Source organism: Staurois parvus, unplaced genomic scaffold (assembly GCF_062004578.1).
Source record: "Staurois parvus isolate SC_StPar_1 unplaced genomic scaffold, SC_StPar_1.0 ptg000660l, whole genome shotgun sequence".
NCBI lineage: Eukaryota > Metazoa > Chordata > Amphibia > Anura > Ranidae > Staurois > Staurois parvus.
This window is the reverse complement of record NW_028318456.1, coordinates 33,301-48,180: the sequence shown is the minus strand read 5'-3', so window position 1 is coordinate 48,180 and position 14,880 is coordinate 33,301. Positions and strand designations below refer to the sequence as shown.

Below are 14,880 nucleotides of genomic sequence, written 5' to 3'. Positions count from 1 at the left end.
TGGTGAGTAAAGGACCTTTAAGGAATTTTTAGGGATCCTAAACCCTCTTTGTTGCCACGCTAGGGAAAATCTTCACCCTCCGAATAGACTCCACCATCCAACCAAAAGAAAAAAACTTACATAGCATAATATTGTCACACAATAGTAACTTTTTCCAAATGGAGATTAAGGCCACTCACATGGTCTTGATAACGCCCTATGGGAGGGGCGAAACGCGTTGACGCATTTCCGGTCCACACTTCATGCGCCTGACGTCATTTCCGGTGAGTGGAGCGCACGCTGAGCGGTGCGTTCTAGCGGCCATCTTGGTTCACTGTTTGGTCTAAGAGGAGTCCTGTCTTTGTTCCACTGTGGATGTGAGAGTCCTGGAAGGAAAAGTTTGTATATCTGCTGGAACTGAAGCCTTTTATACATAATAAACATGCCTTTAGCAAGTGTTTAACATGTGAGTGGCCTTAATCTCCATTTGGAAAAAGTTACTATTGTGTGACAATATTATGCTATGTGAGTTTTTTTCTTTTGGTTGGATGGTGGAGTCTATTCGGAGGGTGAAGATTTTCCCTAGCGTGGCAACAAAGAGGGTTTAGGATCCCTAAAAATTCCTTAAAGGTCCTTTTACTCACCAAGTTCTGGTGAGTGTATTCGATGTTGGTTTGTGCACTGGTGGAAGGTGAAAGTATTTTCTGAAGAAAAGAAGTTGGCACTTTTATTTCTACAATTTAATTATGTTTTCAGCACATGGACTTTTGGGTGTTTTTGTTTAAGATTAAGGGCAAACACGAATAATTTATGCACCTATTTTATATGATTTATTATATTGATTATCTAAATTTGCGCTGTTTATTTATATTTATACTTCCAAACATACCGCCCGGGCAACGAAGGAGTGGCTTCGTAAGAAGCATTTCAAGGTCCTGGAGTGGCCTAGCCAGTCTCCAGATCTCAACCCCATAGAAAACCTTTGGAGGGAATTGAAAGTCCGTGTTGCCCAGCGACAGCCCCAAAACATCACTGCTCTAGAGGAGATCTGTATGGAGGAATGGGCCAACATACCAGCAACAGTGTGTGCCAACCTTGTGAAGACTTACAGGAAACGTCTGACCTCTGTCATTGCTAACAAAGGATATATAACAAAGTATTGAGATGAACTTTTGATATTGACCAAATACTTATTTTCCACCATAATTTGCAAATAAATTCTTTCCAAATCAGCCAATGTGATTGTCTGGATTTTTGTTCTCATTTTGTCTCTCATGGTTGAGGTCTACCTATGATGCCAATTACAGGCCTCTCTCATCTTTTTAAGTGGGAGAACTTGCACAATTGATGGCTGACTAAATACTTTTTTACCCCACTGTATGTGTATGAATGTGAGTTAGGGACCTTAGATTGTAAACCCCTTGAGGGTTGGGACTGATGTGAATGTACAATATATATGTGTAAAGCGTGGCGTAAATTGACGGCACTATATAAGTACCTGAAATAAATAAATTACGCTCAATCCGCAGATCCGATCCATCCTTCGGGGATCGTCGGAGGGGTGACACCAAGTGTACGCGCACCAGGTGACACAAACCCTAGGGACGCCCCTGGCTGCAGGCAATATGTGCTGATATGCAATCAAAATATTATGAGAAACACATTTTATAATAAAAAAGAAAAAAAACTAAAGCAAACCGTAGCAATTGTTTGATACAAGTGCTTTAGTAAATTAAATCCTTTAGCTGGGGTTTACATCTACTTTAATGTTTGCTGCTTTTCCTGTGCACTGTGTGGACCCGTGATAATGAGATTTCTTGTCTTGGACACATACATCCTTTGTGCCCGTTGCTTTATTTTTTGGCGGGCGGTGATATTTTTATAATGTGTCCTCCATAAGACCTCCTCCTCTCCAGCATGGGACTTCTGTTCTTTTAAAATTCTCAGTAAAGATCACTGGAAACAAGAACAATTATAAGAACAAAGTTTCCTCTTGTACACATTAGGCACTTCCTATGGAGTATTTCCTGGTAACAGATCTGTTATATAACATTTGCATGTTAAAGACAAAGTGTACAGGAACCCAGTTATGATATAGATCAGGGGTGTCAAACTCCATTTCATCGCGGGCCGTATCAGCATTATGGTTTCCCTCAATTGGCTGGTTGTATCTGTAAGACTAGATATCCAGAGCACCCCACCCCCCCATTACATCAGATGTCAAGAATCCCACATCCTCCCTAACATCACCGTGCACCCCCTTTGGGGGCAGAGCTGAAAAGCAGAAAGTGCAGGATCTGCAGGAGGACCAGAGGAAGAGTGGAGTCAGTTACCAGAGTTTGCTGAATGCTTAGACCAGGGGAGGCAGAGATGAGGGGTGCTGCTGCTGCACTGAGAGGTGCAGGATTTGGCAGAGAAGTCCTATTAACCTTCTGCTGCTGACTGCCGAGACAAGGTGGGGGTGGAGACAATGGGGTACCTGTAGGAGAGGTGCAAGGGCCACATGAAATGGCCTGGAGGGCCAGATCCGGCCCGCGGGCCTTGTGTTTGACACCTGTGATATAGAACATCTAATTGCTGTTGCTGACTGTTCTAAATCTTTCCCTGAATCAGCTGAGTCAGGAATGACATGACATAGAGCAGAGATGGACAATGGAAAGCAATCAGAAGAATGATTAAAGTGAAACTTAACAGCGAGACTTTTTGTTTTTACCATTTTAGATAGAGTAAGCGAGGGCTTTAACTCCTGTCCGTTGAGGTTTTGTTTTTGTTATCGAGGTGCCCATGGGTAGATCCTCCAAAGTGAAGGAATTCCTGATTGTCATTAGAACTAGTGTCCCCATTGGAAGATTTCCCCTCTATTACTATTATGGTGTCAACCCAAAATTTGGGATTTTCTTTCATTTTCAGTCCCGGTGATATAGTTTAACAGACAAATGGCGATCGGTGGTGCATTGTGTCCCCGTGACACAGGGGATTACCAATCAGCGGAAAGAGCTGATGACTTTGGCTCTGTCGTGATCAGCTGTGTCCAATCACAGCTGATCAGATGTGAATAAGGAAATGCTGGTTATCGGCATTTCTCTCCTCACAAGCTGACAGCTCGTGAGGAGAGGAGAGCCAGTAATCAACATTCCTCAGAGGGGACATCTACACTGAACATCAGGGCACTGATGACCAGTGCCCTGATGATCAGTGTAGCCCATCAGTGCCACATATCAGTGCCTACCAGTGTACATCAATGCCACATATCAGTGCCTACCAGTGCACATCAATGCCACATATCAGTGCCCATCTGAGCTGACTTTCAGTGCCACCTATCAATGCCAGTCAGTGCTGCCTATCAGTGCCATATATGAGTACTGCCTTTCAGTGATGTTTGTAAATGCCCACCAGTGATGCCTGTCAATGCCACCTACCAGTGCCTCCTCAGTGCCCATCACTGCAGCCTCATTAGCGCACATCAATGAAGGAGAAAAATTACTCATTTGCAAGATTTTATAACAGAAACTAAGAAAAAACTTTTTTTTTTTTCAAAATTTTCAGTTGTTTTTGGCTTATCAAAAAATAAAAAAACCCAGAGGTGATTAAATACCACCAAAAGAAAGCTCTATCTATTTAAAATAAAAATGATAAAAATGTCATATGGGTACAGTGTTGCATGATCGCGCAATAGTCATTCAAAGTGCAACAGCGCTGAAAGCTGAAAGTCAGCCTGGGCAGGAAGGGGGTGAAAGTGCCCCATAGGCAAGTGGTTAAAGCAGGGTTAAGTTATAAAATAATATCCCAAACTTTGAGCATCTCACAATGTGGACTGCGGGATGTCTGACTGGAGGGAGGGGGCCAAGCAGGAGAAGTACCGGGTGGTGGTGATGGGAGGAGGCGGGGTCGGGAAGTCCGCTCTCACCATACAGTTCATCCAGGTGAGACTGTCATGGGGCTGTTCTGGAATAGGTGAGGAGGGGACCTGGAGGCCACACAGGGATGGGCTGCATGTATTATGTTATGGTTTAGGCAGCCTATGGGCCTCCTGGGGGCCACACCGTTATGCTATTCTATATTGTGCAGGGGGGCCACATTCTGCTGCCTCCGTTCTTGAGAGTATGCTGTGGAACCAGGGATATTCTGTGTTTTGGGCCCCTGCTGCTTTATATTCTGAGGCACCCAGGGCCACATTCTGCTGCTCTACTGCATTGTGTTTTGGGGTCCAACACTGTGCAGCTCTTCTATGCATTGTCTGGGGGCCACACTGGCTGCTATCAGTATATGGGATGACACTAGATTGGTGTAAGGGGCCCCAAAATTTCTGATGGCTGCCCTTCTCTCCATTTTACTGTCACCACTCCTTGCCAATTTATTCCCCCCCTTCCCCCGGCACATTTTACAACCTCGAATCCACAACTGTCAAACAATCCTGTCATTATCCCACTCTTCTATCCTCTATCACTACCATCTACCCTACTCCTAGTTTAGTCACAGTTCTCCATCCTTTGCAGCCCCACTGTGTCCAGCTTAAAGGTCCCCTTCTGCCACCTAGCAACTTTCCAAACTTCACCCCCTCCCCCCAGCTGTCACATTAGCTACCAGCCCTGTCTACCTATCCCATCCCTCAACCACTCATCCCAACCATTCCACCCCAAGCCCACACCCCTGCCCCTCTATCCTAACCTTCACCCCCCCTCCCAACCATAGCGTGATTTCCCCCATCCCTTGTCCACTTACCTTTCTATGACAATAGGTATCAGTATCAGCAAGTACTTGAAAAAGTATCGGAACTCGTACTTGGTGTTACAAAAATGGTATCGGTGCACCCCTACTGACAACACATCTCTGCCTGCCCAGTGGTCACAGAGGTTTGGATGAATTCTGAACCTTCAGAAATGATCACTGGAAGAAACTCATCACCTGAAGAATCTGCATCTGGGTTTTAGGCCAGAGGGTTCCTTCTTCAGGACAAGCTTTAGACCATCTGGTCTCGAGTACAAACCTTTTAATCAAGAAGCCATCCATCTCTTTGCTTCTGCATGAGAGTCTTGGGTCTGATGGTAGAGTCCTTTGAGTCAGTTCCCTTTGCCCTATTTCACTCCAGACATCCGCTATGTACTTTTCTGTCATAGTTGGACAAGCAAGTCTGGTCTCTGGACAGGGTGAGTGGTTGACTCCAAGGACAGGCTATCCCTGGCTTTGTGGTTCAGGAATCTAACTTGGGAGTTGGAAGTCCTTTCTTCCCATCTTTTGGAAGATTCTCATAATGGACACTAGCTGGTCAGGGTCAAGCAGGAGGTGGGGAAAGTCTTGAAGCTTGAAGTGATTTGAAGAAGTGCATGTAAGTCCGAGGGCTTTAGAACTTGTTTATTTTCACTGGCTGCATGTTTTTCTGGGGCAGTGACTAGTTTCCTTTGAAGGGGATCTTCTCTGAGTAAATGTTAAAATCATCCTTTAGGGCCCATTCCACCATGTCCGTTTGTTGCAGTTTTTTTGTGATTATATTTTCCGTAGTGCAGAGGTTCAGTTTCCCCGTAATAATTGTTTTTACTCTCTTTGATGTTTTGTACATGAGAACTTATTTTCCCTTGCTCAGCAGTAGATGTGGAGGGCAGGTTGACTCCCACAGACTTATGTGGTTTAGAGTTGTAAAATGCTCCCCCTCCTATTAAAACCACTCGCAGTTGGTTTCCAAGAATGTCTTGTCATTGGTGTTTTGAGTGTTTGTTTTTGGGTTTCTTTTTTGCCACTCCTCTCCCATAACTCTGAGCAAGGACATGTACTAATATGGAGGGTTTGCCATCTCCTACTTATCCCCAGTACTCATAGGAAAATGGAAGTCAACGTTCATATTCCACCTTCACTTCCACGTTCTTTTGTGTCTGATATTATGGACTGCTTCTTCCAGTGAACAATAGTATGTTTTGGTTTGTTTTCAATTTTATTGCACTCTTTAGTTGTACTGCTAGTATGTCATTAGCAGTACAGCTATGTGTGCAAACATTGACTAGATGGTGAACACACAAAACATGTTCAGCCCAAATTCATGCACTTAAGATCTCAGATCAGCTCAATATATAAACTTCAATCCTCAGATCGCCCCAGTTCCTGCACCTTCACACCTCAGATCACCCCAACGTATAAACTTCAAATTTCAGACACTCCCCAAATTCCTGAACCTTCACATCGCAGATCAGATCCAATTCCTGTACCTTTACTCCTCAGATCACCCCAATTCCTGCACCTTTACTCCTCAGATCACCCCACTTCCTTCACCTTTGCTCCTCAGATCACCCCAATTCCTGCACCTTCACTCCTCAGATCGGTCCCAATGTGTAAACTTCAAATTTCACATCATTCCCAATTCCTGTACCTTCACCCCTCACATTATCCCAATTCCTGCATCTTCACTCCTCAGATGACCCCAATTCCTGCACCTTCACACTTCGACCCAATTCCTCCACCTTCACATCTCAGATCAGTCCCAATGTATAAACTTCAGATCATCCCCAATTCCTCCACCTTCACATCTCAGATCAGTCCCAATGTATAAACTTCAGATCATCCCCAATTCCTGCACCTTCTCGCCTAAGATTGGACCCTGTTCCTGTACCTTCACCCCTGAGATCATTCCAATCCCTGCAACTTCACCCCTGAGATCATTCCAATCCCTGCAGCTTCACACTTCAGATCATTCCAATTCCTGCACCTTCACCCCTGAGATCATTCCAATTCCTGCACCTTCACCCCTGAGATCATTCCAATCCCTGCACCTTCACCCCTGAGATCATTCCAATCCCTGCACCTTCACCCCTGAGATCATTCCAATCCCTGCACCTTCACCCCTGAGATCATTCCATTCCCTGCACCTTCACCCCTGAGATCATCCCAATTCCTGCACCTTCACACTTCAGGTCATCCCAATTCCTGCACCTTCACACTTCAGATCATCCCAATTCCTGCACCTTCACACTTCAGATTATTCCAATTCCTGCACCTTCACCCCTAAAATCACCCCAATTCTTGTACCTTCACACTTCAGATTATTCCAATTCCTGCACCTTCACACTTCAGATCATCCTAATTCCCACACCTTCACACCTCAGATCATTCCAATCCCTGCACCTTCACCCCTGAGATCATTCCAATTCCTGCACCTTCACCCCTGAGATCATTCCAATTCCTGCACCTTCACCCCTGAAATCATTCCAATCCCTGCACCTTCACCCCTGAGATCATTCCAATCCCTGCACCTTCACCCCTGAGATCATTCCAATCCCTGCACCTTCACCCCTCAGATCACCCCAATTCCTGCATCTTCACACCTCAGATCACCCCAATTCCTGCACCTTCACACCTCAGATCACCTCAATTCCTGTACCTTCACCCTTCAGATCGGACCCTTTACTTTTAGGAAAGCAGGGTACCTCCTGTAGATGTTGATGGGCTTTTAGTGACCACAGGGAGGTGGGTGGGCTCAGACTTTGTAAATGGTCACCTAGTGAGCTGTCAGTTTTGCAGCCAATGACAGCAGATGCCGACACAAACAGCATTGTTTTCTTGCCTGGGCACATGCGTCGGGGATAGCCAATGCCTGCTTTAAAAGGACTGAGTGGTCCATGTGGGTATTTTGACATATTAGTACTGAGGAAACCACTTAGATGAGTAGTGAAACTAATAAGGTTTTTGTTTATGGGAGTCTGAATCGAGTATTACTGGCCACGTCAATTTTAGCATTTGAAACTTCCTTTTATTTTTAAATAACAAACATTTTATAGCTACCTGCTCTGTGCAATGGAAACTTCCTCCTCTGGGGTCCCCTGCTGGCGCTCCTGTCTCTTCCGGCGCTTCTGTCTCTTCCGCCTCTCATGTGCCACCATAGGAAGCTGCTTGTGGCACACCTGTGGGCGGAATTCCCAAAAGCACGCTGCCTGCGTCTATAGACACAGACAGTGATGCGGGGCCCCGCCCCCCATTCCCTCTTCACAAGATTTGACTGACAGCAGTGGGAGCCAATGGATCCTGCTGCTCTCGGAAAAGCTTGTGAAGGTGGGAAGAAAAGTAGAGAGCCGCTACAGACAGGCACTGCGCTTGATCGAGATCAGGCTCAGGTAAGTATAAGGGGGGTGAGGGGGTGATACCAGAGAATGCATTAAGGTAAAAAAAAATGTTTAGGTTTTAGAACTACTTTTATCCACCTTGAGGCTGAACGCATCCTTTGTGTATGTGGGTTGCAGCCTGTTCCTATGCACCTTAACCACTTCCTGTCCGGACACTTTTACCCCTTCCTGTCCAGGCCAATTTTCAGCTTTCAGTGCTATCACACTTTGAATGACAATTGCGCGGTCATGCAACATTGTACCCATATGAATTTTTTAGCATTTTTTTGTAACAGATAAAGCTTTATTTTGGTGGTATTTATTCACCACTGGGATTTTTATTTTTTTTGCTATGTAAATGGAAATAGTCCAAAAATTTTGAAAAAAAGTGTTTTTCTTATAAAATTTTGCAAATAAATAATATTCATCATAAATGTTGGCCAAAATTTATTCCGTTATCTTTTTAGTAAAAAAAAACCCAAATTAGTTTATAACCAAAAATTATAATTTTTAAACTTTTTTTTACATCTTTATTTTTTATATTATTATTTGGTTTTTTTTGTTTTTTTCTTTTTACATACTGTCACCCTAGCAGTACAGTGTCACCATGGTGACACTGTACTACTTGTGGGGGGTGATGAAGATTTTTTTTTTTTTTTACACTGATTACTTTTACAACCATAGAGGCTGTAAAAACAATAATTTCTCCTTCTCTCTGACTGCATTCTTGCAGCCATTGAGAATTACTGTGTGAGCTGTGATTGGTCACAGCTTGTCACATGGTACAAGGCTGTTGTGAATAGCCTTGTACCATGTGATCTCTGTGATCATTCACAGATTTCACACGTAATAAGCAATGATGTCAGAAGTGTCCCAGTGCAGACTGGGAGAGGGTGAAGCAGCACAAGATGCCAATCAATTATATTGCAATACTTCTATATTAACAAGGTCTTGTTGATGAGAGGAGAGAGCATAGTAATAGAGAGATGAGCTCCTTACTGTGCTGCTTGGGGAGGAACAAGACCTTAGGGGTTACCTAAAGTGTTACTAAAACCACAACAGTACAATCAGTCTGTATATGCAGTAAAGCATGCTTGTTATACTCACTGTGGAATCTAAGGGGTTAATCCTCTGCATTGTGTAAAAAGGATGTTTGATCCTGTCTTCTCTGATCCTCCCCTTCTACTGTCCCCAATCCATCTGCTGATAGAACAGAGCCTTGGGGGTAAGCTGCCCATGATCAGTTCCGTGTGTATTGCTAAAGTTTTTTTTTTTCTTGGGAGAATGCAGATGATCAGCACAGGGCCAATCAGCACTGTCCAGACAGAGGGTCAGGAGTCCTGCAGCCTCATAGGACAATCCTCATACAAGCTTTAACCAGTGTTCTTCTGGACACTGATAGAAGTCACAAGACTGCTATATACTGCTGATGAGGAAAGGTATTTAGCAGTTTGTATTTACAAAAATAATAGCATTTTCATGTTCTATGTACTGTGGGAGGCCAGATACAGTGAATGCAGGGTCCTGGGAGATCAGATATAGTGAATGCAGGGTCCTGGGAGATCAGATATAGTGAATGCAGGGTCCTGGGAGATCAGATATAGTGAATGCAGGGTCCTGGGAGATCAGATATAGTGAATGAAGGGTCCTGAGAGACCAGATATAGTGAATGCAGGGTCCTGGGAGACCGGATATAGTTTATGCAGGGTCCTGGGAGATCAGATATAGAGAATGCAGGATCCTGGGAGACCAGATATAGTGAATGCAGGGTCCTGGAAGACCAGATATAGTGAATGCAGGGTCCTGGAAGACCAGATATAGTGAATGCAGGGTCCTGGGAGATCAGATATAGTGAATGCAGGGTCCTGGGAGATCAGATATAGGTAATGCAGGGTCCTGGGAGATCAGATATAGAGAATGCAGGGTAATGGGAGACCAGATATAGTGAATGCAGGGTCCTGGGCTTAGTAACACTTTAATGTGGTTCTAAAGGCTCATGGTTTTATTTTTTACCATAGTCATATCATTCTATGCATTCAGCATGCATTTTCCCCCAGTCCCCCCCATACTTACCTGAGCCTGATCTCATAGGATTTAAGACAGCAGTGGGAGCCATTGGCAGGGCCAAGTAGCGCTCTGTGTGTCAGTGGACACACGAAGCACGACTTGGGAGCGAGCCCGCGAGCAGCTTGCTATGGGGGCACTGGCAGGAGACCGGGCTGCTCTGTGCAAAACCATTGCACAGAGCAGGTGAATATAACATGTTTGCTATTTTAAAAAAAAAAACAGAATCCATTGGTATGTAGAACAGCTCCCATGTATATTTTTTGTCTGTGTATTTAGCTGTCTGCCCGGAGTTCTGCTTTGAATGATGAACAAAGCGGCTGATTAGTATCTATAATGTGCTTCAGTGTGCTTATTCTGATCCTATTCAGTACTGTTTACATGGCTTTCATGACATAAGCAAATGCACTATTTTCTTTTTTTTCTTCAAATTTAGGGCCAGTTCACACCAGAAAGCAGAACAGGAAAGGCGCATTTCATGCAAATTTCCCTCACTGCAGGTGAACGCGCTGCCCTTACAAATGTATTGTTAATGGCATCCCAAATGCAGCTTGCAAACGCAGTGCATTTGCAGCCACAAAATCGCACGGTACTGCAAGCACTACTTTTTCCGTGGTGCAGTGCGTTTTGCAGCCTATTCAAATAAAACACACCGCAGTTAGTCAGCAAAACAGGATGATTGTTGTACGCTGCACCTTAGCGATTAGTAGAGCCACAGGGGCCCCAAAAACAGCATCTGTTTGCATACAAGGAGGGTTATTCTTCTCTAAAATTGCAGTTCTGTTCAGGGGAACACTTTTGGTATAAATAGTGATTCCTGGAGTCCTTCTCTAATCTAACATACCTTGTGTTTCTTTCACTTGCAGTGGGGCTGTGATCTACAGACGGAGCATGAGAAATATTTGGTCCGACATTGTGGGGACGTCCCTGTATTCGTCATCAACTATCCATATGACCTCAAACCTTTCTACGCTCGAGACAATGAGGACGGGCCTCAGCGTACCGTAAGTACAGTAGTCATCTGGTTGTGATCGATCAGTCACATTGAGTTCTAGATTAACACATTTCATTATTTGAATTTCCTATGCAATAGAATGAGCCCTTTTGCTGCTTGGGCCCCATGTTTTTTTGCACACATTAAAATGTACATTTTGGGTCTGGAGAGTATTTAAAATTCCCGAACCTATATACACGGCTCAAAAAAATGAAAGGAACACTTTGAAAACACATCAGATCTCAATATCATGCTGGATATCTATACTGATATGGACTGGGTAATGTGTTCGGAATGTAAGGATGTCCCATCGTTTGATGGAAATGAAAATGATCAACCTACAGAGGACTAAATCCAAAGACACCCCAAAAATCAAAGTGAAGAAATGATGCAGCAGGCTAGTCCATTTTGCTGAAATTTCATTGCAGCAACTTAGAATGGTCCTCAGTAGTTTGTATGGCCCACTGAGTTCCTGGACAGTCTGAGGTGCAACCTGGCGGCGTCGGATGGACCGAAACATGATATCCCAGAGGTGTTCTATTGGATTTAGGTCAGGCGAGCACTGGGGCCATTCAGTGGTATCAATTCCTTCATCCTCCAGGAACTGCCTGCATACTCTCCCCACATGAGGCCGGGCATTGTCATGCACCAGGAGGAACCCAGGATCCACTGCACCAGCATAGGGTCTGACAATGGGTCCAAGGATTTCATCCCGATACCTAATGGCAATCAGGGTGCCATTGTCTAGCCTGTAGAGGTCTGTGCGTCCCTCCATGGATATGCCTCCCCAGACCATCACTGACCCACCAGGGGCGGACTGACCATTTGGAAACTCGGGCACTGCCAGAGGGCCCGTGGTCTGTAGGGGGCCCCATGAGATGCCCCTGGTACCTTTTTCATAGGCTTTTTTGAGTTTGGGCAAGGACACAGGAGCCCCATGATCCCCTATTGCCCAGGGGCCCCATGAGTTGTCAGTCCGTCCCTGGACCCACCACCAAAACGGTCATGTTGAACCATGTTACAGGGAGCAGAACATTACATTACATTACATTACATTGAGTTTATATAGCGCCAAAGGGTTTGCTCAGCTCTGTACAATAGAGGGGGGGACAATACATGAAACATTACAGCAACTACAAACAGCACACGAGGGGTTATAGGGCCCTACTCTTTCGAGCTTACAATCTAGGAGGGAGGGGGTAGTGGTACAGGAGGAAGTGGCTGTGGGGGATGGAGTGGTAGGAGGAATGAAGGAGAGCAGCAGTTAGGTGAGGGTGGGGTAGGCTTCCCTGAAGAGGTGGGTTTTCAGGGAGCGCCTGAAGGTGAGGAGGGAAGGTGACAGTCTGATGGATTGGGGTAGTGAGTTCCAGAGGATGGGGGAGGACCTGGAGAAGTCTTGCAGACGTGCGTGTGAGGAGGAGACCAGGGAGCAAGATAGAAGGAGGTCCTGTGAAGAGCGAAGGGTACGGGTAGGGTGGTACTTGGGAATCAGGTTGGTGAGGTAGTTAGGGGCAGTGTTGTGAATGGCTTTGTAGGTCAGAGTGAGTAGTTTGAATTTGATGCGTTGGGCGATAGGGAGCCAGTAGAGGGAGAGGCAGAGGGGGGTGGCAGAGGTGGAGCGGGTGGTGAGGTGGATGAGTCTAGCCGCTGAGTTGAGGATGGTCTGAAGCGGGGAGAGCCTGCACTGGGGTAGGCCGGTGAGGAGGGAGTTGCAGTAGTCAAGGCGTGAGATAATCAGGGAGTGTACAAGTGGTTTAGTGGTGTCTGGGGTAAGGAAGGAGCGTATTTTGGCGATATTGTGGAGGTGGAGTCTGCATGTGTTTGTAAGTGATTTGACATGAGGTTGGAAGGAGAGGTTAGAGTCCAGAATGACTCCAAGGACTTTGGCTTGCGGGGCGGGATTGATGGTGGTGATGTTAGTAGTGATGGATAGGATGGGGGGGGGGGCGCTGGCAGGAGGGAAGACGAGAAGATCGGTTTTGGAGAGGTTGAGTTTGAGGAAATGGAGCGACATCCAGTCAGAGATGTCGTTTAGGAGGTGAGTGATGCGGGCGGAGAAAGTGGAGGTGAGGTGAGGGGTGGAGAGGTAAATTTGAGTGTCATCAGCATAGAGATGGTAGTTGAAGCCGTGGGAGTGTATGAGTTTGCCAAGGGAGGAGGTGTAGATGGAGAAGAGAAGGGGTCCAAGGACAGAGCCCTGGGGGACCCCAACAGAGAGGGGGAGTGAGGGGGAGGTGGCACCATTGTAGGTGACACTGAAGGAGCGTCGGGATAGGTACGAGGAGAACCAGGAGAGAGCGGTGTCTCTGATGCCAAGGGAGAGTAGTTTATTAAGGAGGAGGGGGTGGTCAACTGTGTCGAAGGCCGCGGAGAGGTCCAGGAGGAGGTGGACAGAGTAGTCGCCTTTGGCTTTGGCGGTTAGTAGGTCGTTGGTGATTTTGAGGAGGGCGGTTTCGGTGGAGTGTAGGGGACGGAAGCCGGACTGTAGTGGATCAAGGAGGTTGTTGTCAGTTAGGTGGGCGCTTAGGCGGTTGTACACTAAGCGCTCCAGGAGTTTGGAAGTGAGTGGCAGCAGGGAGATGGGTCTGAGGTTGTTTGGGTCAGAGGGGTCCAGGGAGGGCTTTTTGAGTATGGGGGTGATGTGCGCATGCTTTAGGGGGGAGGGGAATACGCCGGTAGAGAGGGAGAGATTGAAGATGTGGGTGAGGGAGCAGATGAGGGAAGAGGGGGGTGACTGGAGGAGTCGAGAGGGGATAGGGTCCAGGGGGCAGGTAGTGAGGCGGGCTTCTGAGAAGACCCTGGTGACTTCCTCAGTGGTAGTAGGGCTGAAGGAGTGCAGAGCTGGTGGGGTTACGGTAAGCGGGGTCTTGGGTGTGGAGGGGGGCAGTGAGGTTGCGAGGTCAGAGGAGGGAAGAGATGAGGGGGAGATGGGGGGGGGAGGCTAGGTAGGAGGTAGATTGCGAGTTGACTATGTCCTGACGGATTGCATCAATTTTGTTGTGGAAATGAGTGGCAATTTCGTGGGCGGTGAGTGAGGTACTGAGTGGAGGAGGGGGGGGGGGGGAGAGCAGGGAGTTGAAGGTGGAGAAGAGTCGGCGAGGGCAGGTGGAGAGGGTGTTAATCAGGTTTACGAAGTAAGCCTGCTTGGCGGCGTGGAGGGAGGAGGTGTAAGTGAGGAAGGCAGATTTGTAGAGGGAGAATGAACGGGGGGACCTGGTTTTGCGCCATAGTCTCTCCAGCGCGCGACTGCGACGTTTGAGGCATTTAATATGGTCGTTCTGCCAGGGTTGGAGCGGTCTGGGTTTGATGTAGCGTGTGGTTAGGGGTGCCAGAGAGTCTAGGGTAGCTGATAGTGAGTCGTTGTACGCGGTGGTGGCTAGGTCAGGACAAGACAGTGGAAGGATGCTGTCGTGTAGGCGGTCGGCAGCTGAGTGGAGGGGGGCCGGGTTCAGGTTGCGGAGGTTGCGGCTGGTGATGGTTTGGCGCTCTGGGGGGGGGGAGTTAGGGGAAGGGGAGATGGAGAACGTGAGGAGGTGGTGGTCGGAGAGAGGGAAGGGGGTGTTAGAGAACTGGTTGAGGGTACAGAGGTGGGAGAAGACGAGGTCCAGGGTGTTCCCAATGATGTGGGTGGAGGATTGAGTGTGCTGTGTGAGCGCGAAGGAGGAGGTTAGGTGGAGGAGTTGGGAAGAACATTCTCCATGGCTTCTCCAGACCCTTTCACGTCTGTCACTTGTGCTCAGGGTGAATCTGCTCTCAGCT

The 14,880-nt window shown here is 46.8% G+C and overlaps 1 protein-coding gene across 4 annotated transcripts in view; it reads left to right on the top strand.

The window, feature by feature from the left end:
• Positions 1 to 14,880, top strand: part of LOC149448737 (asparaginyl-tRNA synthetase-like) — a 115,281-nt gene that overhangs the window by 74,977 nt on the left and 25,424 nt on the right. For all 4 annotated transcript variants that reach the window (XM_089651711.1, XM_089651712.1, XM_089651709.1 and 1 more), the window contains exon 12: positions 10,994 to 11,131. In XM_089651711.1, the coding sequence (XP_089507837.1) occupies positions 10,994 to 11,131 (138 nt within the window). The remainder of the gene's footprint in view (positions 1 to 10,993; positions 11,132 to 14,880) is intronic.